Source organism: Herpailurus yagouaroundi, unplaced genomic scaffold (genome assembly GCF_014898765.1).
Source record: "Herpailurus yagouaroundi ecotype Mexico unplaced genomic scaffold, PumYag 28, whole genome shotgun sequence".
Lineage (NCBI taxonomy): Eukaryota > Metazoa > Chordata > Mammalia > Carnivora > Felidae > Herpailurus > Herpailurus yagouaroundi.
This window is the reverse complement of record NW_024412376.1, coordinates 48,966,932-48,993,551: the sequence shown is the minus strand read 5'-3', so window position 1 is coordinate 48,993,551 and position 26,620 is coordinate 48,966,932. Positions and strand designations below refer to the sequence as shown.

Genomic DNA, 26,620 nt, shown 5'->3' with positions numbered 1-26,620 from the left:
CCAGCAATGAAGGACGAGCACCAAAAATGGTAAATTGCCTGTAGAAGTGCAGTAGAGAATTCTCCGCCTGAGTCCTTGAAAATATGTTTGACGTTGAAAGCGAAAGCTACAACAGTGTTTCAGGGAGTTTCCCACACATGTCGGTGTAATTGATGGCAACTCTAACATAAAGAGGAGAGGGTGTGTGGGCCTCTTGAAATGTAAAAATTCTACATTTCACTTGAAATGTAAAAATATATGTATTGATTCTAAGTAGGCTTTAAAAATTTAAATACATGTATTTGCATTCCTCGAACTTTGTTTTTGCCTCAGGGTCTTTGTGGTTCCCTTTGCCTGCAAAACCATTACCCCATATATACACATCACTTGCTACCTCACTTCATTTGTGTCTCTGCTTAGATACCAGTTTCTCAAAGTCTTCCCTTACCACCCATATAAGATAACTACCTCTCCCAGGCATTTTGTCACTTTTTATCTTGCTTTATTTTTCTTCTTTCATTTATCATTAACCAAAATTGCAATATATTCTTGTTAAAATGTTTCTCTCTTCCTCTAGCATACAGGTTTTCCATGAAGGCAATGGTTTGCCTCACTGTCTTCAGTATACTCAGTGCCTAGGCCAGTGTACTGGTTTTTCATTTGCTTAACCTATCAAAACTGAGAAGGTTGCATGGAAATTCGCCACCCTCTGTAGGTTTTTTTTTTTTTTCCTGTACGTATTCCAAGCCCATTTTTATTAGTTACAAACAGGTTTAGAATTATTTTATCTTAGGGTGCATGGGTGACTCAGTCGGTTAAGTGTCTGACTCTTGATTTCAGCTTGGGTCATGATCCTGGGGTCATGGGATCAAGCCTTGCATCGGGCTCCATGCTGAGTGTGGAGCCTGCTTGAGTTGGTTGAGATTCTCTCTCTCTCTCTCTCTCTCTCTCTCTGCCCCTCTCCCAGTTTCAGCGTACTCTCTCTCTCTCTAAAATAAAAAAATAGGGGTGCCTAGGTGGCTCAGTCAGTTGAGTGTTTGATTTCAGCTCAGGTCATGAGCTCATGTTCATGGGTTCGAGCCCTATGTTGGGCTCTGTGTTTACAGTTCAGAGCCTGGAGCCTGCTTTGGATTTTGTGACTCCCTCTCTCTCTGCCCTCCCTTGCTTGTGCTCTCTCTCAAAAAACGTTAAAAAAAATTTTTTTAACAAAATGAAAAAATAAAAAAATAAGGAATTATTTTATCTTCCCGGTGAATGAAACCTTTTTTTTTTTAAATTAATGATCCTTTCCATTTCTTTTTAAAAAAAATATTTTTCTTTTTTCTTTTTTTAAAGTTTATGTATTATTTTGAGAGAGAAGGGTAGGGAGTGAGGAGGGACAGAGAGGGAGAGAGAGAATCCCAAGCAGGCTCTGCACTGTCAGTGTGGAGGAGCCTCATGCAGGGCTTGAACCCAAGAACCGTGAGATCATGACCTGAGCAAAGTCAGTCACTTAACCAACTGAGCCACCCAGGCGCCCCTCATTGTTCTTTTTTCTTTTTTTTTTTTTTAGTTTATTTATTTTGAGAGAGACAGAGAGACAGTAAGAGAGACAGCATGCAAGAGCAGGAGAGGCAGAGAGAGAGAGACAAAGAGAGAGACTCTGCAATGTCAGTGTAGAGCCTGATGTGGGCCTTGAACTCACGAACCATGAGATCATAACCTGAGTTGAAAACCAAGAGTCAGATGCTTAACTGACTAAGCCATCCAGGCGCCCCTGTGATTTTAATTGCTGGGTTTTTTTGGCAAGTGGCTTTCTCTCTGGCTGCTTTTATTTTTGTGTGTGTGAGTTTTTCAATTTCTTTACAGTGTGTTATGTATTTCTTTTTATTTATCCTGTTTTGGTTATGTTGTGATTCTTGAACCCCTAGGTACATGTTTTTCATCATTATGGCAAAAGTCATGGTACTATTTCTTTAAATATTGCCTCATATAACAGTGGTTACCAGTGGGAGGTAGGGGACAGGGCTTGACTGACAAGGAACATGAGAGAACTTTCTGGGGTGATGGATATATTGTATTTTTTGATAGGAGTTTGTGTTACACCAGTATATGCACTTGTAAAAACTCAGTGAATGGTGCATTTAAGATTTGTACATTTTATTGTACATAAATTGTACCTGGGGAGGGGCGTCTGGGTGGCTCACTTGGCTGAGCATCTGAACCTTGATTTTGGCTCAGGTCATGATCCTAAGGTTGTGAGATCAAGCCCTGCATCCAGCTCTGCACTGAGTGCAGAGCCTGTTTGAGATTCTTTCTCTCTCTCCCTCTGCCCCTCTTCCCCTCTCTCTCAAATTAAAAACAAACAAACAAATAAATAAATTTTACCTAGGGGAAAAAACCTATAAAGCAATTTGAACACTAGTTGATGGTAAACATAGTGAAATCTTTAAGTATGACATCTGCCAACTTACCTAAAATGGATAAAAAAACATAATGCTTGGGGGGGCCTGGGTGGCTCAGTCAGTTTAGCCCCGGACTTTAGCTCAGGTCATGATCTCACGGTTCCTGGGTTCAAGTCCTGCATCAGGAGCTCAGAGCCTGGACCGTGCTTCAGATTCTGTGTCTCCCTCTCACTCTGCCTCTCCCCTGCTTGCACTCTCTTTCTCTCAAAAATAAACATATATATATATATATAATGCATTGATGGATGGGTAGGAGAATGGGTAAATGATGTCGTTTATGAGACAAAATGTTAATTGTAGAATGTAGATGCTGGATATAAATATTTGCTGTACAATTTCTCCACTTTTCTGTATGTTTGAAGTTTTACAGAATTTGGGGGGAAAATATTGTTTGTCTTTTATTCTATCCTCTTTAGATTCCAATTAGTTATGTGATAGACTCTCTCATCCAAGTTTCCGTTGTTTTAAATATCTCTTCCGTATTTTTAGTTCCTTGTCTCTCTATAGTATATTCTAGATTATTTCTTCAGGTATATCTTCTCATTTATTAATTCTCTCTTTATCTGTATCTAATTTGCTCTCTAATCTTTCTATTGAGTTTTGTCATTTTGACAACTGTATTTTTAATGTCTAGAAAGTCTCTCCTCTCCTACCTGCCTCCCAGCATACCTGTTCATTCTTAGTAGTCTCTTGCTCATCTTTGTGATTACATCTTCTACTTTTTGAAACATTTGGAACATAGATATTCTGTACTCTGTCAATTCCACCATCTATGGCCTTGGAGTTACATATCTACTGAATGTTATTCCTGCAGATACTCATAATAGTTTGGCTTCTTGGTGCTTGGAGTTCTTTGATTGTGAGCTTATTGCTTCACCTTAATTTTGAAAGTCTTCTTGACCTAAGTTGGGATGTTTTCTTCCAGAGAGGTTTTGTTTCTTTTTCTGCTCATAGCCAGAAAATTTGAAGCCAGACTTCAAATTAATTCAAAATGAGCACCTCCTATGTATGGCTTTTCCACTTGGTAGCTAGTTTAGGACTCTGTATCTGGATTCCAGTTGTTATAGACACATGTTCTCCTATCTGCTTGCTGATCAGCCTGGGCTAAGCGTTTGTGTGTATGTGATAGTAGTGGGAATTCCTTAGGATATCCTCAATCTCTTGGGGACCAGTAATGCCTCATAGAGCATTCTCATGCAGATTATAGCTGTTTGGCAGGAGGGTCCCTCAAAGAACCTTACTAGCCATACTTCTAGAAAATGTCTGATATTCTTTACTAGTATCCTTCAATTCTTAATTGACCAAAGATTTTTAAATTGGATATGGATGTTAAACTTTAGATCAGGTATCTTTTTGGCATCTGTAAAGACAATGACAGATTTTTCTTCTCTAAGCTGTTTATTAAGAATTGTTCTATCTCCTAGATTCATTGCTTGCTCTAAAACTGGAACTAAGCTCTTTAAACATTTTTCCTTTGCCAGCTGGCACGGTGTTAAGCTATGTCAGTAGAGGGTGCTGGTAAGAATTTTCCTTCCTTGTTCTTGCTTGCTTGCTTGGCTGGCACTTGCAATACACATAGCTTCTCTGGCACCCCCTATCCTTTGCCTGGCTCCTGCAGTATGGGCAATTTGTCCAGTACCCAGCAGCTTCCCCAGGCCCACCTTCAGACTGTTTTGTAGCAGAGTGGCTTCTGCAAGATACCTACCCATGAACAGCTTTCTCTGGCACCCTAGCAGGTGGACTTTCAGCAAGTTCCAAAGGGTGGATTACCAGCATGTTTCACTGGCACAGTACCATAGCAAATTCTCTAACAGTCATTAAGCCAGGGTCTTTTCCGCTATAACAAGGTCTAGATCTCAGCCTGGAGCTGGGATCAGCAGGTGTGTATGTGTTCTTTGGGGAGTCTATCTTAGCCCTAGGGGTAGTTAACTACTTCTTTATCTGATATCCCTACAATATTTAAGAGTTCTCTTTATCTTCTACTAGTTAAATCCCTTATCTCAAACCCACCACAGTTAATAATTATTGAACATTACATGGCCAAATTACTATGTAGTTTCTATTTTCTGACTGAACCCTAATACAATTTTCATCTATTTTTAAATTTATTGTGAATTAAAAGAAAAAAAATCTCCCAGTTTGTGGCCTACCTTGGTGAATGTTCCATGTGCATTTTGAAATAAATGTGTACTCTGCCATGGTTTGATGTAATTCTAAATATCAATTAGGTCAGATTGGTTGATAATATTGTTCAAGTCCTCTTTATCATTACTGATTTTCAAAATCTACCCATTTATCAAATACTGAGAAGGAAATGTTGAAATCCAGCTATAATTGTGGATTTGTCTATTTCTCTTTTCCGTCTTGTCAGTTTTTAGTTCATGTAATTTTAAGCTTTGTTGCTGTATCTTCTTGATGAATTAATTTATATTATGAAGTGTCCCTCTTTATCTCTTGTCCTGAAGATGGGCCAAATTCCTTTTCCTGAACTCAACTTTATCTGGTATTAGTGTAGATATTCCAGCTTTATTCTGTTTGTATATCTTTTTCCATCATTTTACTTTGAACTTATCTGTGTCTTTATGTTGATGATGCCTTTTTTCTTCTGTAGTCAGTAGTAAATAATTAGGCCTTGCTTTTGTATTTATTTTTAATCATAGTGTTTAGACCATTTACAATTAATTTAATTTTTGATATATTGTTTTCTATTTGTCCAATCTACATTTTGTTTATTTTTCTTTTTGTCTTCTTTTGGACTAATTTGTGGTATTCCATTTTTTAAAAAATTAAAAAAAAATTTTTTTTAACGTTTATTCATTTTTGAGAGACAAAGAAAGACAGAGCATGAGTGGGGAAGGGGCAGAGAGAGGGAGACACAGAACCTGAAGCAGGCTCCAGGCTCCTAGCTGTCAGCACAGAACCTGACATGGGGCTCAAACTCATGAACCATGAGATCATGATCTGAGCTGAAGTTGGACGCTCAACCAACTGAGCCACCCAGGCGCCCATGTGGTATTCCATTTTAATTTCTCTGCTGGCTACTTAGCTATGCTTATTTGTTTTATTATTTTAGCTTTTGTTCTAAGTTTTACCATATGAATCTTTAATTTATCACAATCTACCTCCAAGTACTATCATACTACAACACATATAATGTAAGATATACAGTGGAACCTTGAACAATGCAGGGTTAGAGGTGACAACCCCCTTCTTCTCTGGTACTCTGTTAAATAATTTCCACAAATTGGGTCTTTTTGTTAACCATAGTATCTTTTGCAACTCATATAGTACCTTTCTCTCATGTGGTAGGTGCTCAATAAAATATTTTTATGAGAACATGGAGTTATACATTTTATTCTTTTATATTTAAAATTCCCTTTGGGGACATCTGGCTGGCTCAGTCAGCAGAGCACGTGACTCTTGATCTCTGGGTTGTGAGTTCAAGCCCGATATTGGGAGTAGAGCTTACTTAAAATAAAATTCCCTTTGAATCTGAGTTTAATTCCTTTTTCCTCCCTAACATCTTCTCTCTGGTTTAAAAATCTTTGCTATTTTTATTTTGCCGTATTTATTTTATTGATCATTGCGAAGAACCAGCCCTTTCCTTTTTTGATCTGTTTTGTGTTTCTGGATTTAACTCTAAAACTCAGTAAGCTAACCTATAAAATTATAATGGCAATTTACTATTTAGGTACTAAAGTTAAATTCTGCTACTTATACTGTAATATCTTTTTTATGATATTACATAAATATCATGGTAATCTGGTGGAGGCCAATAAGACCAATGCTGTACTTCTCTGGGGAATTAGAGTTCTGTCTTTAAGAGAGTGATGACTCATACTATCAGTCAGGATGTACAGGTAATCAGAATTGTGAGAAGGGTCCTTATATAGGCCATGCTTTTCCATTAGTGGGAAGGGGGCACAATTTTGCCCCCCCAAGGGCTTTTGGTAATGTCTAGAGATTTAGGTTGTTACAACTAGGAATGGAATACTACTGGCATGTAGTTGGTACTAGCCAGAGATGCTGCTAAACATCCCACAATGCACAGGTCAGCTTCCCGTAACAAAGAATTACCTGGCTCAAAATGTCAACAGTGCCAAGACTGAATGCCCTTAACTAGGCAAGCAAGAAAACTATCCTTTGTCCTCTGTGCTCAGGCCTGAACTGAAGAGTGAACTGTCTAGGAGCTATTCCTTGGTTAAGATCAGTTTAAGAGTGGCCTCTGCCACAGGGAGGTGACATCTCTGTAGCAAAACAAAACAATGCTGAAGACTACCCTTATTTTATGTTTCTTCTTTTTCTTCGTCGTCCTTTTTTTTTTTTTTTTAATTAGGCCTTCACGCCCAGGATGGAGCCCAACATGGGACTTGAACTCACAATCTTGAGATCAAGACCTGAGCTCAGATCAAGAGTTGGACGCTTAACCCACTGAGCCACTCAGGTTCCCCTTATTTTATGTTTCTAATACTCATTCAGTTTTTTCTATTAGAAAAGTATTTTTAAATATATATCTAGGGGCGCCTGGGTGGCGCAGTCGGTTAAGCGTCCGACTTCAGCCAGGTCACGATCTTGCGGTCCGTGAGTTCGAGCCCCGCGTCGGGCTCTGGGCTGATGGCTCAGAGCCTGGGGCCTGTTTCCGATTCTGTGTCTCCCTCTCTCTCTGCCCCTCCCCCGTTCATGCTCTGTCTCTCTCTGTCCGAAAAATAAATAAACGTTGAAAAAAAAATTAAAAAAAATATATATATCTAAACAAATACCCTAAATAAGTTATAAATCTATAAATCAAAATAAATACCCTAAACCATTTATAATGTTCAAGATGAAGTTGGACTGCTAAAGATTCAAATTTAGTCTCTTCTCAGCTATGTAGCAAAGTATTAAGAAAAAGTTACATCCTTCTACTTTGAATTTTTTTTTTTTCAACGTTTATTTATTTTTGGGACAGAGAGAGACAGAGCATGAACGGGGGAGGGGCAGAGAGAGAGGGAGACACAGAATCGGAAACAGGCTCCAGACTCTGAGCCATCAGCCCAGAGCCCGACGCGGAGCTCGAACTCACGGACCGGACCGCGAGATCGTGACCTGGCTGAAGTCGGACGCTTAACCGACTGTGCCACCCAGGCGCCCCCATCCTTCTACTTTGAGGTCAGGTGGTCGTGATCAGCAAGGAGTGAAGAATTCCAAGGACAAAATGAATTCTCAGAAAATACGGCTGCAAATCCATCCACTCTTCCCAATAGTAGAATCTTCAAGTATCAAACCTGGAAGGTCTGGGATTATTCACTTAAGAGTGGTATATAATCAGTCACACAGAGTCTCTCAAACTGCAGGCTGAAAATGCAAAACTCCTGATAACAATGTCAAGTGTCTATAGTATTTTTTTCTGTTTAAGTAGTATTGAAGTGTGTATAATTGGTAAAGGGCTAAAATTGACAAACTTCACGCAAGAAATTTCTCACTTCACTAACTTATTCATCATTTGCTGAATAACAATGAGCTTTCCGTCAGTAGTCAAGAGCTGACAATCTGGCTGGTAGGACACAACACATAATTACAAAACTTAAACAGTGAAAATAAGTTTCAAAGACCAAATGAGCAATACCCCCCAAAGTGTACTAGTTTTAGAATAAAGCAAAGAACATTCTAAGCCAAAGGAATCAGGAAAACCTTCACAGAGAAAAAACTTTTGAAATATGAATAGGATTTGGAAAAACAAACAAGAAAAGGGATTTCTGATAGTTTAGTGAGAGCTAAACTGAAAAGGTCTGAATATAAAAGAGCAAGGGTCTTAGGGTGCAAAGATACGGCTTTTTTTTTTTTTTTTTTTTTACTCATCCTTTGAAATTACCTGATTATCCACAGCTTTGAATTCTTCAACTGCTTTTTGTTTTTGTCTTACATCTTCAGCTTCTCTCCTTTGAATGGGACAGGTAGAGTAAATGAGAGGAATATATTCCAAGGCCCTCTAATAGTTTGGGAAATGATTAATTTTCGTGATAACAACCTCACAAATAAACAATTCGAATCTGAAAATTTCTCTAGCAGGAAACTGAATAAATGTAATTGGCATACACATTCAAGCAGACGGGTAAACTTTTTTTCCTGGCTAACATAGCTTGGCATATTAGTGACTGGATAGTTTTTCTACTGCAACAGAAATTACTATATGTTAAGGCTTTTGCAAATTCCTGTTAATTCTGGGCACACTCAGGTTCTACCTCTAATTTCTTCTGAGTACATTTTCATGTAATCTAATAGAATAAGCAGTTTATCCCCTTTCCTAGAACTCTGGAGTGCTCTACCATTCCTCTCACTCTATTTAAATCCTGCCGTGTCCTCCTCTCCATAGCCCCTGACTTTACGAACGACATAACCATTTGCTCAAACAGAAAAAAATACAGTCTTGTTTTTGCAAAACACAACTTTTCACAAAAAGCAGAGTTCGTACATTTGGGCCTTTTGTGTTTGTTAATGTATGATAGGTTTCCTCTGAAGAATTCACAGTAATCCAGAGAAGATTCTTTAAGGTTGAGTGGTCCCGTCTAATAATGTTTTCCTTAAATAGTGTGCCGAAGACAACTACGTGCACTCAGTAATATTTACCGACATAACTAGGGCACAATGGGTTTTATTCTCGCTAGAGAGGGCGTCTGGTGAAGACTCCCCATTCAATACCCCTGAGTGGCCCGCATGGGATCTGCTCTACTTTCTGGACCTGGGGCATTAGCCAAACGAGCCCAGGGCACCAGAGTCCCGTGGATACCCTCACCTGGCCTAAGGGGTGTCCTCTGTGCCAAGGCGGCAGGCGGCCTCGAACTCCCACCTGCTCACTGCCAAACACGCGCCAGCCACGACGGAAGGCGGCAATACCCCAAGCGACCGGGAGCTCGTCCCCAAGCGCATCTCGCGACGGGCGGCCTCTCGGCGGCGCCTCACGCCCCACCCCCTCCAGTCCTTATCGCTGTCCCAACTCGCGGGGTCCAGAGAGTCCGGAGGAGGCAGGGGGTACAGCCGACACCACAACCTCCCAGCTGCAAGCCAAGAGAACTCGCTTCCACCTCCAAGTCCGGGGAATCCCCAACGACGTCGACTACAACGCCGAACTCGCCATCCCAGCCTTCCGAAGACTTCACAGCCCCTCACCAGGCACCCGTTGAAGGCGGCTCTTCGGCCCTCTCGCGAGAGAGTGCCTGGTGGTACCTCCTTCCTCAGCTGTCTTTCTCTCCCCGCCCCCAAAGTGTTGCGCGGCTTCCTCCGGAGGGCGGGAGCCTCGGACGTGGCGGGGCCGGGCCAGCCTGGCTGCCGGGCCTGGGGCGCTCTGCTTGGCCGCTCGGCTCACTTGGCCGCTTGGCTGGCCCTCCGCACCCGCCGTCCAGCCCCCGGCCGGTCCCCTGCCTTTCCAGGTAGACTGGCCCCGGCCCGAGTAACGGCGGGGTGGAGCCGCGGGCCAGGTGGGAGGAGCAGTGAGCCCGGGCTGGTGGGCGCCACACCTGCGCGGGGCCGGGGCGGGAAGGTGCGCACGCGCGTTGCCGGCCTGGAGGGCGGTGGCTCCTGCGACGCTGCGCAGCCGAGCCGGCAGGCTGGGCGCGCTCGCTCGCGGTGGCGTAATCTCTCAGCCTTTCTGCGTCTCCTTTCCTCCGCCTCAGTTTGGGGCGGGTCCGGAGAATGGCTTCGGAGATGGAGTCGTCTCTCGAGGCAAGCTTCACGTCCAGCGGTGCGGTGTCAGGGGCTTCAGTATTTCTGGCTCCGGCTCGCTCCCGTATCTTCAAGATAATCGTGATCGGTGACTCCAATGTGGGCAAGACGTGCCTGACCTACCGCTTCTGCGCCGGCCGCTTCCCGGACCGCACCGAGGCTACTATCGGGGTGGATTTCCGAGAACGAGCGGTGGAGATTGATGGGGAGCGCATCAAGGTGAGCGGATGGGGGGACTGTCATGAAGGAAGGACGCCCTGGGGTGACAGTTCCCAACCCCACTGTGGGTTAATCGCTGGCCGTGTGCGAGGTGTGCGCTCCGTTTTTTCTCAAGCCGATGTAGAGATTGGAGTTGGGGATTGGAAGGATTTATCTATAACAAACTTATAAGGCAGTGCTCCGCAAACTTTAGTGCCCCGCGATTTACCTGGGCAACTTGTGTTTTTTTAAAAATGCAGATTCTAATTCGGTACGGAATCAAGTGATGCAGATACAACTAGTCCATGAACCATACCTTGAGAAGCAAGAGTGTAGAAGGTATCCATTGGCAGTGTCTCCTGTGTTGGGAGTCAGTGAAGTAAGACCGAAGGAAAAAATGAAATTTCTCAAGCATGGAAAAGTCGTTTAATAAATATTACTTATTAAACAGGCATCTGAGCACTGCCCTAGACATTGTGGAAGTAAAACCTTGTTGCCCTTGAGGAAGTAGTTAGGTATTCTCTTGCATGCAGTTTTGCCACAGAAGTTTCTGTATGACATTGACTTGTTTAAAAGAATCTATTTTCCTGTAGAAACATTCTATACATGACAGTTCCTACTTGGTTTGCCAAAAACGCATTCTTGGTGCCACCCTCTCCCAGTTCTTAATTCAGACCCCAGGAAAAGCTCTGCCTTCCGTATACTGCATTTACTTATTTGCTTTAAATTAAGATGTTCATCTTTACCTCGGTCCCCCTGGGGGGGGGGGGGGGGATAGATTCATGTCTTCATTCTTTCCCTCACATCCTTGAGGCGAGAACAATTTATTTGTTCTCTAACCACTGCCCTTCCCCACCATCCTCAAAGGGGTTTAAATGCTAATGATGTAAAGGAGAAATTGGATTGAAAAGAAATCAGCCTTCTATAGGTCCTTTTGCCTTTTAGTTTTTACTTTAATTTTTTATCATCCCATTCAGGTTGCCAGTGGTGGTCCTTTGGGTATACTGTAATAGGGAGTTAAGAAAGACCTGTATGCATTACAGAGGAAAAGACCTGGTAAGAAGAGACTGAATATTTTTCATCAGAGTTAGGTTGGGCCCAGAAGCCTGGGGGTGTGGAAGATATTGGGGCTTCTGAAGTTTGAGAGAGAGGTTAGTTGGGGAAAAACAGAAGTCCTGGGAGAGAGTGCATGGGCTTTGGAGCCCAACTGGCTCGGCTCAGATCTGAACCTATGAAAGGGTAAGGATGGGCTATGTGTCCTCAGAAGGGTGACCATGTTTGCTCAAGACTGTCCCAGTTTTAAAATGAAGTCCCACATCCCAGGAACCCCCTCAGTCTCAGGCGAACTGGGGTGGTTGGTTACTGTAGTCCTTAGGTTGCTTAATCTTTCAGAGACCATTTTCTCTTCTGAAAAATTGGGATAATGCCATAAGAGATTAGATGAGAACACATAGGAAGCACCTGATTTACAACTGATAATCTTAAGATGATTCTTCTCTGGTGGCTTTACATCATTGTTCCTCTTTGGCACAGTCATTTTTGTGGCTGTGCATCCAGAGTGTGAAGCACAGATAAAGTAGGGCATATGCAAAAGGTGAGAGAAATTCCCCCAAAAGCATGATTTTAAAGAAATAAGTAGAGGGAATGGAGGCAGGAGAGGAGTTGGGAATTTCCTTCCTTACCTACTTTTGGGTTGCCATTTGTACTTTAACATCTCAGATGAATCAGGTGCAAATTTAAGCGTATTTATATTGAAAAAATACAAAACATGTCTAGTGTCTAAGTTGAATACTTAACTACTGGGGTAAGTGCTGGCAGTTATAAGTGAACCAGAACCATAAATGGATGAATCTGGGAGCAATAGTTTATTCTTCTGGTTAAGAGAAGTATGATAGGGTGCCTGGGTGGCTCAGTTGGTTGAGTGTCCAACTTCGGCTCACGGTTCTCATGGTTCTTGCTCATGGTTCGTGAGTTCACGCCCCACGTGGGGCTCACTGCTGTCAGCACAGAGCTGGTTTTGGATCCTCTGTCCCCCTCTGTCTCTGCCCCTTCCCTGCTCATGCTCTCTCTTTCAAGGGTAAATAAAATAAGCATATTAAAAAAAAAAAAGAGGGGCGCCTGGGTGGCGCAGTCGGTTAAGCGTCCGACTTCAGCCAGGTCACGATCTCACGGTCCGTGAGTTCGAGCCCCACGTCGGGCTCTGGGCTGATGGCTCAGAGCCTGGAGCCTGTTTCCGATTCTGTGTCTCCCTCTCTCTCTGCCCCTCCCTCGTTCATGCTCTGTCTCTCTCTGTCCCAAAAATAAATAAACGTTGAAAAAAAAAAAAGATATTAAAGGAAAAAAAAAGAGGAATAAGGAGAAAACATTTTTTTTTCTGGGATTATTCCTCCTGAGCTTCAGCTTAACCTGTTTGGTTGGTAGAGGCCTGGAAACTGAGTTCCTTTTTCTTCTTTCTAAAGCCTTAGCCATTGACCTGTACCTCCAACTTTTAAGACTTGAAAGATTTCTTTTGTGGTCGAAAAAGACACTTACAGAAATACTCTTTTTAAAAATGCTTTTGAAATGTTTATTTATTTTTGAGAGAGACAGAGACAGAACATGAGCAGGGGAAGTGCAGAGGGAGGAAGACACAGAATCTGAAGCAGGCTCCAGGCTCTGAGCTGTCAGCACAGAGCCCAATGTGGGGCTCGAACTCAACAGACCTTGAGATCATGATCTGAGCTGAAGTCGGACGCCCAACCAACTGAGCTACCCGGGTGCCCCCCTTACAGAAATATCCTGAGATTTCTGTAGTAGAAAAGGATAGGTCTATATTGGACATTTTTTTCCCAAAGCTTTAAGAAACACAGACATTGCAAAGCAGCCATATGTTATATATTGGACATTTTTTAAAAAACCGTTTTAGTGTCTTAAAAAAAACTGAAGTGAATGTAGAATTATGTCATGTGCTGCTCCTGCTTTTTCTTTGTTAATCTGCAATACATCTTAAGTGCTGCTGAAATCTTCATACGTATTTTCTCTTTGGAAAATTTTTAGCCTGATCTGAAATGACATGTCTTTTCATTTTTCATCTTCAATCGAAAGCTGGAAAGCTTTATGTTACTTTACTGATAAAATGATATTCTAGACATTTTTATTTGGTAAAAGTGAGATATTGTGTTGAATGTTCCTAATTCCAGACTAGAAATTTTTCAGAGAGTGTGTCTTATGGCAGTGCCCTTTCAGTTAAAATGTTTTGTGAAATGTAACAAAGTCTATATTTGTTAATCTGTTCCTAAGTACTATATATGTATGGTTGGAAGAGCAGAATCTTGTTTGCAGAATTTTTGAAGTTGAATAAAATTATAAACTGAATTCCTTAAATAAAAATACATTTGATTTTTAAATTAAGACTCAACCCTAATCCTATGCTCCATCCTTGTAATGTGTATCCCCATCATACCTAGCTGTATTCCTTTCATACAAGCATTTTACAGTGAGACACCAGCAGAATCATGAAAGCCTCATGTTGCATTTGGTCCATCTTCTCACTAGGGGGCAGCAGTTTCTATTTGAACATTGGGATGGCTTCCTTTACAGAGGTATGACATTTTGCCATGTTAAATACAAGATGTTAATATTAACTAAAGGAAAATCAGTACCTCTCCCCCATTGGTACAACAAACATTTAATGAGTGATTGCATGAAAGATGACATTTTTGTTAGTCACAAGAATTAAGATACACTGTAGGGGTTGGCAAATTATGCTTGAGGGCTAGATATGGTCTGCTGCCCATTTTTACGTGGCCTGCAAGCTAAGAATGATTTTTACTTTTTTATTTTATTATTTTTTAAGTTTTTAAATTTATGTTGAGAGCGGGGGAGGGGCAGAGAGGAGAGAGAGAATCCCAAGCAGACTCTGCATTGTTGGCACAGAACCCAGCAGCATGAATCCATGAACCATGAGATCATGACCTGAGCTGAAATCAAGAGTCGGACGCTAACCCCGATTTTTACTTTTTTAAATGGTTGGGGGGAAAAATCATAAGAATATGGTTTTATGACAGGTGAAAATTATGTGAAACTCTGATTTTAGAGTTTGTAAACAAAGTATTGCAACACAGCTATGCTCGTGTCTGCATTTTGGGCTTGCTTTTGTGCTCCAGTGGCAGAGAGGAGTAGTTGTGACAGGGATGTTAGCCCCACACAACCTAAGATACTCACTGTTTTGACCTTTTACAGAAAGAGTTTGCTGACCCTGATATAGTGCATAAATGAATTACTGTCCTAGATTAGGATAAGATTTATGTACCTAAAAAGGTGACCAGCAAAACCAGGTGAAGAATGAGTGCTGAGTTATTGTTTGGGTGTGGGTGGAGGAATTCTTTGTGCTTGGGGTGCTAGGTGTAGTCCCACTGGGGGGGGGTGGGTTTTCTGATAAGGACCATTAGCAGGATGCTCCCGTGGGATCAGAGGTTCTTGTGGAAAGGTGGCAAGTGAGAAGAATATGCAGGTATTGGTAGCAACGTTTGTGAAGAGTTTGAAAAAGAAAGCTGAAGAGTCAACTTCAGGTGCTCCTGGGTGGCTCAATCGGGTAAGCATCCAAGTTTGGCTCAGGTCATGATTTCAAAGTTTATGAGTTTGAGCCCCGCATCGGGCTCTGCTGTCAGCATGGAGCCTGCAGATAGATCCTCTGTCTCCCCACCGCCCCCCCCCCCCCACTGCCCCTAACCCAAACGCATGCGTGCACACAGACTCTCTCAAAAATTAATAAACATTAAAAAAATTATTTAAAAAAAGAGTCTAGACTTTATTTTGTATGCATGGCAAAAAGTCCAGGTGTTTTAGGAAGATAAATGTGGCAGCAATTGAGAGTGAATCTAGAATAAGATACAGTTTGCCCCCTGACCAGGTTTTCTTTTTTTTTTTTTTTTTTTAATTTTTTTTTCCAACGTTTATTTATTTTTGGGACAGAGAGAGACAGAGCATGAACGGGGGAGGGGCAGAGAGAGAGGGAGACACAGAATTGGAAACAGGCTCCAGGCTCTGAGCCATCAGCCCAGAGCCCGACGCGGGGCTCCAACTCACGGACCGCGAGATCGTGACCTGGCTGAAGTCGGACGCTTAACCGACTGCGCCACCCAGGCGCCCCAGTGACCTGGTTTTCTATCTACATTCTCTCTCTTGGTAGTCTCTCAGTGTCAGCTGTCACATCCGTGGAGATAACTTCCAAATCTTTGTCTATCCCACCTCTCTCCCTGTCTTACTGTGCATTTCCTACTGTCTTCTAGACATGGCTATTTGGATAATCTCTCCTTCGCCTAGAATGTCTGAAGTGAGTTCATCTTCCCTGGCAAATCTGTTTATCCTGTTTCTCCCCACATCACCTAGGTTGTCATGATGGCATCCCTCCTCATCTTCACAGCCTTGTCCCCTTTCTTTTGCTCCCTAAATCCAGCTGGGTCTCTACATGCATGATTCTGTAATCCATCCTTTCTTCAAAATCCTAGTTTTAAAAATCCCTCTGGTCTGTTGCAGCAGCTCAACTCATCTTCCATGGCCAGTCTTCAGTGAACCTGTTTTATACATTGTTGCCAAAATGCCAGATTAGTGTTGCACTCTAGGGAGATTAATGTTCTCTGCCTCAGATGCCCTGGGTAGTTCTCCACTATATTGTAAAATTCCAACTTTTAAAATTAACGTAGGACTTCCTTCCTTTTGCTTCAGACTGCCTTTCAAACTTTTTTTCCCATTAATTTCCTTCAAGTACCCTAAAGTCCAGCCTCTTGTTTGCTGATCCCTATGTTTTCCCCTTGCATGCCCCACTGCTTGCCTGGAACATTCCCTCTGCCCATATTTCACCACATGTAATTCTTCCCTATTCAACTCAGTGTGTCTGTCAAAAATATCACACCCCTCCTTCTCCATTCTATTTCTTCCTTCTATGAATTCCCTTTAGCAATTTACCTGAGACTTTAAATGATTTCTTTCCTCATTGTATTATGTAGGTGTTTCTTCCTCTTTTATTAAGTCTTACTCAGTCTTAGAGCAGGATCCATGTCTGGAAATGCCATAGACTTTTTCGAATGTCTAGCTCCGTTTCTAAACTATGGCGTACTCAGGGAATACATGTTGAATGTATGGAAACAAGGAGATCAGATGGTAAGCTACTCTGGAAATCTAGAATTGAGGTGATAAGGGAAACTAATGGAAATTTGGTAGCTGATCAAAGAAGGAAGATCATTTGGATTAATACTTTTATCATTTTCAGTCAGGCAAAAACAGTATTAAATCAGTTTAGACAGATCATCTTTCATTTTGGTGATAATACTACTAAAAAAACTTTCATCAACAATAAGAATCTACTGTTAGTTTTTTGCAAATAATAAGGTTGAAATTTTTGTTGGAACTTCTATTGGAATTTAAAGTAGAGATTTTTGAAATATTATTGAAATATGTTTCATGTTCATATAATGTTTAAAATGGGAGTAATATCTATGGGAGCATGCATTAGCCATTTTCCATAAAACATTAACTATTTTTTTAATGTTTATTTTTGAGAGAGAGAGACAGCATGAGTGGGGGAAGGGCTGAGAGAGAGAGAGAGAGAGAGAGTGAGTGAGTGAGTGAGTGAAGGAGACACAGAATCCAAAGTAGGCTCCAGGATCACAGCACAGAGCATGACATGGGGCTCGAACCCACAAACTTCAAGATCATGACCTGAGCCAAAACCGGATACTTAACCGACTGAGCCACCCACGTGCCCCTCAAATATTAACTATTAAATTGGGAAAAATTGCTCTGAAAATACTTCCTAATTAAACCAGACAAAAGCGTGTCACTTCTTTAGTTTCCTAAGTGTTATTCTCCTTTGTTAAACACTGTGAACCACTCTACTCAAAGCTTAACCTCAAGACTTTTCTAAGCTATCATGGGGTTTGTTCTCTACCAAGTCTCTCCCCGTTGGTTTCTCTCTCTTTAGGTCAAACTTTGTTTTGCCCTTCATGGCTGACAGTGTTTGTCATCTGTCCTGCCCTTTCTTTTCTGAGTCTCTGACTGCTCTTCCCGCAGACCCTTTGCCCTCGCCTCACGTTCCATGCAGGCTTGAAGGCTGCAGACCATGTGGCAGCGTGCCTTTGCCTGAGCTCTTGTGTCAGCAATTCTGTTAGGAAATTCCGAAGCTTCTTTTTAAATAATCCTTTGTAAGTGCCTCGTTAACTTAGTAATTACTTTTATGGCTTTCCAGTAAAGTGTGAAGAGTTATTATTTCAGACCCCTTGTTTCCTGGAAGTCTTGATATGGTAGAATGCACACTTTTGAACAAGATTGATGGGAAGCAGAGAACTGTTGAGGCAGGCCCATCCTAAAGCAAACAAATGGTTTTCTTAGGAATAAACATCCTCATCATCACGTTGAGGGCTTTTGCAGTTCTTTGAGGCAGGTCTAAATTCTGTGTAAGCACTACTTTTTTATGTTTAGTTTGTTTTTATAGAAGTGGTTGCTTGTTATGAAAAACAAAAGTAGAAATAAAGGGGGAAGTTGCCTTAAAGACAGCTATGTTTAATGTGTTGGTATATTTCCTTGTGTGCTTTTCATTTATTTACTTTAAACTTATAAATATTCTCTGCTTAAAACATTATAAGTCATTCTTCATTGATGAAATGGTTTTTGAATACCTGAGCTACAGGAAATGTTAAAAAAGAAAAGGTCAGCTGCAGTTTCTTTGGACAGCTTTTATATAGGTCATCAAATTATTCCCCAAATACCTTTCTAAATGTTAAAGATACAGTTTGGTGTGGGTTTTTTTTGGTGACTCTAAAAAACTGAAATATAATTCAGATACCATAAGATTTACCCTGTTAAAATAATACAGTTTATTGGCTTTTGATATATTCACGAGGTTGTGCAACCATTATCACTATCTGCTTCCAGAGCTCCAAAAAGAAACCCTGTACTCATTTTAACAGTCATTCCCCATTCTTACTCTACCCTCACCACCAGTCTACTTTCTGTCTCTGTGGATTTGCCTCTACTGGACATTTCATATAAAGAGAATCTTATAACATGTGGCCTGTGGTGTCTGGCTTCTTTCACTTAGGATAGTGTTTTCAAGGTTCATCCGTGTTGTAGCATGTATCAATACTTCATTCCTTTATTTTAATTTTTTAATGTGTATTTATTTTTGAGAGAGAGAGACAGAGCATGAGTAGGGGAGGAGCAGAGAGAAAGGGAGATGGAGAATCCAAAGCAGGCTGCAAGCTCTGAGCTGTCAGCACAGAGCCCAATGCGGGGCTCGAACCCAACGAGCCATGAGATCATGACCTGAGCCGAAGTTGGATGTTTACCTGCCTGAGCCACCCAGGTGTCTCAGTACTTTATTCCTTTTTATGGCTGAGTAATATTCCATCATATGGACATTTTGTTTATTCTTTCATCAGTTGATGGATATTTGGGTTGGTTCTACCTTTTAGCTATTACAAATACTGCTGCTATGAACATTTGTGTACAAGTTTTTATGTGAGCATATCTTTTCAGTTCTCTCATATACACCTGGGAGTGGAAGTGCTGGGTCATATGGCAACTCTCTCTTTTTTAAAATAATTTATTAAAGTGAAATTCAAGTAAAAAATTAACCATTTTAAAGTAAACAGTTCATTGACATTTAGTAGATTGGTAATGTTGCATAACCACACCTCTGTCTAGTTTCAAAATATTTCAATCACTCTGAAGTAAAACCCCTCACCCTGAACAGTTTCTCCCCATTTCCCAGCCCTGGCAACCACCAAGTCTGTGTTCCATCTCTATGGATTTTTCTATTTGGGAAATTTTGTATAAATGGAACCACAGAATATATGTCTGGCCTCTTTCACTTAGTGTATTCTGGAGGTTCACCTTTGTTGTAGCAAATATCAGTACTTTATTCCTTTTTATGGGTAAGTAATAGTCCAACTTTTTGAGGAATGGCCAAACTGTTTTCTAAAGTGGCTGTACTATTTTACATCCCCGCCAGCAATGTATGAAGGTTCCAGTTTTTCTACATCTCTGCCAACACTTGTTATTGGCCATTTTTTGTTGTTGTTGTTTTTTAATGGCCATCTTAATGTGAGTGTAAAATGGTGTTTCATTTGTTTTTGATTTGCATTTCCTTGATTGCTAATGATGTTGAACATCTTTTTATGTGCTTATTGGCCATTTGTATATTTTCTTTGGAGAAATGTCTGTGCAGATTCTTTGTCAATTTTTTAATTGGGTTACCTGTCCTTTTATTATTGAGTTGTAAAAGATTTTAAGTATTTTGAATAGTAGACCCCTATCACACATATTATTTGCAGGTATTTTCTCCCATTTTGTAAGTTGTCTTTTCACTTTCTTGATAATATTCTTTGAAACACAAACGTTTTTAATTTTGATGAAGTCCAATTTATTTTTTCTTTGATTGCTTGTGCTTTAAATATCATTGTCTAACCTGGTGGTCACAAATATTTATCCCTATGTTTTCTTCTAAGAATTTTACAGTTTCAGCTCTTACATTTAGGTTTTTTATCCATTTTGAATAAGTTTTTATATATGGTGTGAGGTTGGGGGTCCATCCTCATTTTTTGTATGTTGTCCCAGCACTATTTGTTAAAACAACTATTCTTTCCCCTGTTGAATTGTCTTGGCACTCTTGTTGAAAATCAATTGACCACAGATACATGGATTTATTTCTGGACTCTCAGTTTTGTTCTGTTGATCTGTATGTCTAGTCTTACTCTAGTAGCACAAAGTCTTTATTATTGTAGCTTTGTTTAATAAGTTTTGACAGCTATCGTTTGAAGCATTTTTAATTGTTTGTTGAGTGTTTTTATTCTTAACCTGTTAGTTGAGATAAAAAAGTTGTATGTCTTTTTTTAAAAGAAAAGTTGCGTTTTTAAAGAATTATACATTTACTTTATTAGCTCTTTGCATGCACAGTGTAGCTAGTCTATTAATACTTATTTTTTTAGGTCTGAAACTAAACTTTGCTTTCACCGTTGAAGAAGCCAAGGTCTAGGGGTAAAATAGTCACCTACTGGCACATAGTTGGCATTGAATAAATAATCGTTGATTTAAACAGTTTAGTTGTTAGTAGTTATTAATTTGCTTTGCTGACAATCGTTTGCTTCTATCTCTGACTTATATGATACTAAATCTTCATGGCCTATCTGCCAGTTATGTTGCTTACATCACGAAGGGGGTATTTTATAATAATTTATTTTGTGACATCTCTAGGAATGTATTGAGGCAAAACCTTGTGATTTGATGAGTAAATTACCCCTTGAGTGTAAGGGGTAAAGGTTTTAAAGAGTGTACATGGTAAGTAATTTTACGATGCCATTTAGCTACACATAAGAGAAGTTCAGCTATAATGATTTAACCGTGTAAGGTTTTATTTTTCTCATGGAATAAGGAGACCAGAGGCAGCAGTCTGTATGATGGTACTGTGTGATTCCAGGTCTGTGTAGACTTCCGCCATTCTTGTGTGTGGCTTTCTTCTCCACGGAGGCTCATACAATAGTTGCTGAACCTCCAGTCATTATATCCCATTCCAGGCAGAAAGGGTATGGTGAAAGAGGTGCAAAAGGCACGTGCCCAATGCTCCTATCTTTTTTTTTTTTTTAATTTTTTTTTTAACGTTTATTTATTTTTGAGACACAGAGAGACAGAGCATGAATAGGGGAGGGGCAGAGAGAGAGGGAGACACAGAATCAGAAGCAGGCTCCAGGCTCTGAGCCATCAGCCTAGAGCCCGACGCGGGGCTCGAACTCACGGACCGTGAAATCGTGACCTGAACTGAAGTCGGACACTCAACCGACTGAGCCACCCAGGTGCCCCAATCTTTTTTTTTTTTTAATCACACATCTGTAGTTTTCCTGGAAAATCCCAATGAAAGACTGTCTACAAATTATTGGCTAGAACTATGTGATTTGGCCTCCCTTAGTTCTAGAAGAGCCTGAGAAATCAAGTTTGTAGAGTACTTTATATTTCTGCCTGGAGCAAAATTTGGTTTATGTTAATTAGAAAGGGAGAATATTAAGGAAATGGAGAAATTTGGTCTCAAAAAGAACTGCTAGGGGCACCTGGGGAGCTCAGTCTGTTGAGTGTCTGACTTTGGCTCAGGTCATGATTTCTCAATTCGTGAGTTCGAGCCCCACATCAGACTGCTGCGGTCAGTCTGTCAGCACAGAGCCCGCTTTGTATCCTCTGTCCTCCTTTCTCTGCCTCTCCCCTGCTTGCACTCTCCCCAAAATAAACAAATACTTAAAAGAAAAATTAACTACCAAAAAAAAAAAAAAACCTGATAAAAATTAGGGTAGCATGGGAGTGCATGGCTGACTCAGAAGAGCACGCGACTCTTGATCTCAGGGTTGTGAGTTCAAGCCCCACATTGGGTGCAGAGATTACTTTAAAAAAAACAAAAACAACTTAAGAAAATTAAGATACCATGGAAGAGATTGGTGACCAATATTTTCATCCCTAATCACACTTTTAAGGTGTATTTATTCATTCATTACATCTTAATTGAGCACTTACTATATGTCACCATATCCTGAGCAATTTGTATCTTGTATTCTACTTACTTTTTGGGCCATCTGTAGAATCTCCTCATTTTCCTCTACTTTGGTGTTGCTTTGTGAGAAATCACCAGTTTAGGCTTCCAGTCCATACCGTGAACATTTATAAATAGTACAAGTCTGTCAATCAAAAGTCATCTAATAAGCAAGGGGTGCTTGGGTGGCTCAGTTGGTTAAGTGTCGATGTTGGCTCAGGTCATGATCTCTCGGTTCGTAAGTTTGGGCCCCGTGTCAGACTGTGCCTACAGCTCAGAGCCTGGAGCCTGCTTTGCATTCTGTGTCTCCCTCTTTCTCTGCCCCTTCCCCACTCATGCTCTGTCCCTCTCTCACTCTCAAAAATTAAAAAAAACATTAAAAAATTTAAAAAGAAAGTTATCTAAGCAAATTGACCTCTAGTCTTTTCCACTGAGATCAGTATCCTCATCATTTAACTTCTTTAGGCAGTAAACAAAGGTAAGGTAATTCAGTATTTTAAGATAATTATAACACATGACTTATATTTAGCTTTAGATATTATTTTCCTCAACTCCCCCATATTTGGACTGGGAGATATTGGAATAGTCTTGTTGGTTGATATGTTTAGGTTAAATAAGTGATTTTCTAGCCTTTTATAATTTTCAAGGAGGATTTTGTATTTATATTGCATATATATATACAATCTATATTATGTATAAATTGTATATATAATATATACATATATATGTGTGTGTGTGTGTGTGTGTATATATATATATATATATATATATATATATATATATATATATATATATATAGTGTGGGGACTAGACCTAATGACTCTTAGTATCTGTCCTAAGTCTATTTTAAAGTTAGTCTGGTGAAAGGTAGAGAAGGGCATATGGTAACCAAATTTACAGGGATTAGACAGTTAACGTGTTTGTTAAAACCTGATATATTTTTATTTAATATTTTAGAATCAGTTTTTGAGGTAAATTTCCTCCAGACAAATTTAACTTACTGAAATTTAAATGCTAAATTGAAATATTTGTTCTGATACTTGCATTAATTATGAGGTAATTAGTGTCATGAAATCTGGATCCCATAAATTACACTGAAAAGGCATTATGGAAGGGAACAAAGTAGTGTAAGTGAAGACGTACTAAAGACCATGCAGAGTTGATTAAAATTTTCAATATGTATGATTGGAATGAAATGTTCAGTTTTCTCTCCTTTTTCACTTTCAGATCCAGTTATGGGACACAGCAGGACAAGAACGATTTAGAAAGAGCATGGTACAGCACTACTACAGAAATGTACATGCTGTTGTCTTCGTGTATGATATGACCAACATGGCTAGTTTTCATAGCCTACCATCTTGGATAGAAGAATGCAAACAACATTTGCTAGCCAGTGACATACCACGGATTCTTGTTGGAAATAAATGTGACTTGAGAAGTGCCATTCAAGTACCTACAGACTTGGCACAGAAATTTGCTGACACACATAGTATGCCTTTGTTTGAAACCTCTGCGAAAAACCCCAATGATAATGACCATGTGGAGGCTATATTTATGACCTTGGCTCATAAACTTAAGAGCCACAAGCCATTAATGCTTAGTCAACCCCCCGATAACGGAATTACTCTGAAGCCTGAACCAAAGCCTGCAATGACATGCTGGTGCTAAGTAACAGTCTTTATTATACTATCTAATTTTGACAAAAGAAATACTTTTGAAGTATGACAGTGATAAGTCATAAGATTTAATCTCAAGTATAATGGATCATCCTGACACTTTACTATTTATCATTGTCATGCTGATTTTTTGTATTTTGTATCTACTTAATTAAGTTTGTCACTGTGACAACACAGGGAAAAAGTTGGTTTTCATGTGAGGTTGAAAATGAAGCAAAGGTAGAATGAATCAGAACATTTTTCCATTGAGAACCCAAAGAAGGAGGCTTCAGATGAGAGCATGATAGTATTTTAGGAGTAAGTGACTGTTCAATCCTGTATTCATGGGATTGAAAACAAAAAATTAAAGGTTTAGGACATACTTCCTAGGTATGTCCTTTGAATGGGAAGTGTTCTCAATAGGATAAACCTGGTATTTGCCTCTGCCTATAGTTCTTTCTTTGTATTATTGATGTATTTAATTGCATTATTATTGGTACATTTTAGAGCCAAGACTTTATGCCGTTCCAGTGGGAGGAGAAGGCATGGCATGTTTTCTGGTTCTCAGTGCATAAAGAGTGACTTTTCCAATGATTCCAGATGCTTGATATTTCTAATCAGTATCAATCATATCTACAGAAGTCATTGTTACTTTTAAAAGAATAATTTGTTTTCTTACTAATTTCTGTTAAAATACACAAAAATAAGTCTGACTTTAATGAAAATGAAGCAACATAATAAGGTGCTTTATATTTTATTTTGATATCTTTAGTGAAAAACCAATTGAAAACATTTGAGGAGTTGTAACTTGGGAGGAAAGTAGTTAAACGTGGTTCCTGGCTACCACAGGAGACCTATTCTTAGCTCTTCGTAATTTCAGGCTCTATATCCGGCATAGTATCTCTTGTTCTCTTCCACAGTCAGTTAATTTAATAACTAAAGGTTGAATTAACAACTCAGCTTCTATTTGGAGTGTAGCTCTGAGGGCATACCTCTAATTGCTATGAGCCTACATATATTTCTGTAATAGTATTGTGTTACAGTATATCAGTTTTTTAAATCTTTAAATTTTATGGTCACAACAAACTATTCCTCCTCAGTATGAAAAATAAATTAAATATTGAAAAATACCTTGTCTCTCTCCCTCAGTTGTGGAAAGAATAGTTCAATAAGTTTTTTTTTTTACCCTAAATACTTTTATTTTGAGTTTGAGACTTTGCACATTGAAAATAGTAAGCTTGCATATAAAGCTATTACATGAATGGAATGTAAGCCATGAACTTTGAAGGGTGCACATTCACTGATTCTGATAGATTGCCGTCCTTGATAATTCTAGAGGTAATTAAGCCAAAAGATGATTGTACTTAGAATATTTTCAGAACGTGGTAAATCAATGAACTATGTTATCTAGTGTAGTTTAGGATTTTTGTTTAATCATTACGGTGGTCCTAACTGGATAATCTAATTATAAAAACAAGATAATTCTATTAAATGAAATAACTGAAAGTAATAATTTTAGAAAATAATTACTCAATTTTAAATATTAGAGCTTAAGGAAAAACAGGTTGGCTTTATCTGTGTCTAGGGAGATTAATCCACTTTCTTATCTTGCTAGAATTAAAAATGGTTTGAATTTAAATTAATGTTGCTTTGTAACTATTTTTATAGTAAAACAATGACAACTGTGCTAATTGTGGTGGGTGTAGCAGTTTTTTAAAGAAGGGAATCTGTTTATTGCTTTTAAAACATTTTCTGAAGTGTGGGAAGAAAGTTTACAAACTTTCCACACACATTTCTGTTTTTAAGTGCTGTTAATAATGGTTAAAAAAAATTATTTAACTTTATTTCTTTTTTTAAGAACTTAGTAACAGGTATCCTTTACAGTTCTGTGAAAGGACTTAGTTTTTCACTTTAATATTTATTAATTTTGAAATATTTGTATCTCATTTGTAATGATTTACTGTTTTAATTTTTTCTACATATGTTTTTATTTTTTAAAAGAGCATACTTATCAGTTGGGGGATAAAGCTTTTAGATATTTTCCAAAATATTTATAAAACATTTCATTGTTGAGAAATCACTTCCAGAATGGTGGCTATCAAACAAATAATTACAAATTTTTAAAGCACAAGTCACACATTTTGTAACTCCTATGTGAATTTATTTTAACTGTGACCTTTAATTGAAAACATCAGATATGTTTTGGAAAAGTCTTAATTTGAGAACACTGAAGGAAGCTAATCCAGAATCTAATGTAGTTAGCTATTAATGATGATGCTTTATTGACAGTATATTGCTAATATGTTTCCTCACGAAATCTAAAGTTAAGTAATTTCATTGTGGAATAGTGTCACTGTAATGTTTCCCTTATGAAGTTCAATAAACCAGGTTTGCCATAAAGAAATTGTGTTTTATTCCCTTTGTTTGGTTGTTAGGATGATTGCAGAATAAAACAAAAAAATTTGTTTTGTTCCCCCTGGCCTCCAGGTAATTAGACATTAGTATAATACATTAGAAACAAAAACTAACCTATTGGAAATCTATTTGGAACTACATTTGGGGTTAAAGAACTTTTCAGAAAGGGGCACCAGGGTGGCTCATTCAGTTAAACATCCGACTTCGGCTCAGGTGATGATCTCATGACGCACGAGTTCAAGCCCCACGTCGGGCTCTGTGCTGATGGCTCAGAGCCTGGAGTCTGCTTTGGATTCTATGTCTCCCTCTCTCTCTGCCCCTCCCCCACTTGAGCTCTGTCTGACTCTCTCAAAAATAAATAAACGTTAATAAACAAATAAAAGACTTTTCAGTAAAAACCCTAAATATTAAAATTGGTTGATAGGGTAGGTTTCTACTTTGTATGGCTGAGTAATCAACTTATTTTAAGAACACTTCAGGGCAAACAGCAGATACTGTAAGAGTGATCAACATCTCTAGACCTTGAGGCAGAACAATTTAACAGAATGAATAATTATAAAATATATGAGAAAAAAGAGAAGGAAGTGCATTGTAGGTATAAGATTGCAATTTCTACATTCAAGTCACTGATTCAGGCCCTTTAGGAGAGTGTAGATGGGGACTTGGGATCTCTGAAGTTGATA

The 26,620-nt window shown here is 39.4% G+C and overlaps 1 protein-coding gene and 1 long non-coding RNA gene across 3 annotated transcripts in view; one reads left to right on the top strand and one right to left on the bottom strand.

The window, feature by feature from the left end:
- The window catches only part of LOC121029517 (uncharacterized), a 34,793-nt gene extending 25,126 nt beyond the window's left edge, over nt 1–9,667 (bottom strand). The window contains exon 1 of the long non-coding RNA XR_005789759.1: nt 8,275–9,667. This is a non-coding gene — a long non-coding RNA (uncharacterized LOC121029517). The remainder of the gene's footprint in view (nt 1–8,274) is intronic.
- Nucleotides 9,668–9,710: 43 nt separating this feature from the next.
- RAB33B (RAB33B, member RAS oncogene family) lies at nt 9,711–25,922 on the top strand. Of its 2 annotated transcripts, none has more exons than XM_040473642.1 (3): nt 9,711–9,829; nt 10,073–10,340; nt 23,095–25,922. In XM_040473642.1, the coding sequence occupies exons 2-3, from the start codon at nt 10,092–10,094 to the stop codon at nt 23,533–23,535; spliced, it is 690 nt and encodes a 229-aa protein (XP_040329576.1). In that variant the 5' UTR covers nt 9,711–9,829; nt 10,073–10,091; the 3' UTR covers nt 23,536–25,922. The 2 variants fall into 2 exon arrangements, with proteins under 2 accessions (XP_040329576.1, XP_040329586.1); XM_040473652.1 differs by having other exon boundaries at nt 9,713–9,877.
- Nucleotides 25,923–26,620: the final 698 nt, after the last annotated feature.

Bases quoted from the DNA above. Each gene is read 5' to 3' on its own strand.
- RAB33B (XM_040473642.1), top strand. From the start codon at position 10,092: ATGGCTTCGGAGATGGAGTCGTCTCTCGAGGCAAGCTTCACGTCCAGC. The intron at 10,341-23,094 runs GTGAGCGGATGG...TTTCACTTTCAG, and splicing joins TTGATGGGGAGCGCATCAAG to ATCCAGTTATGGGACACAGC.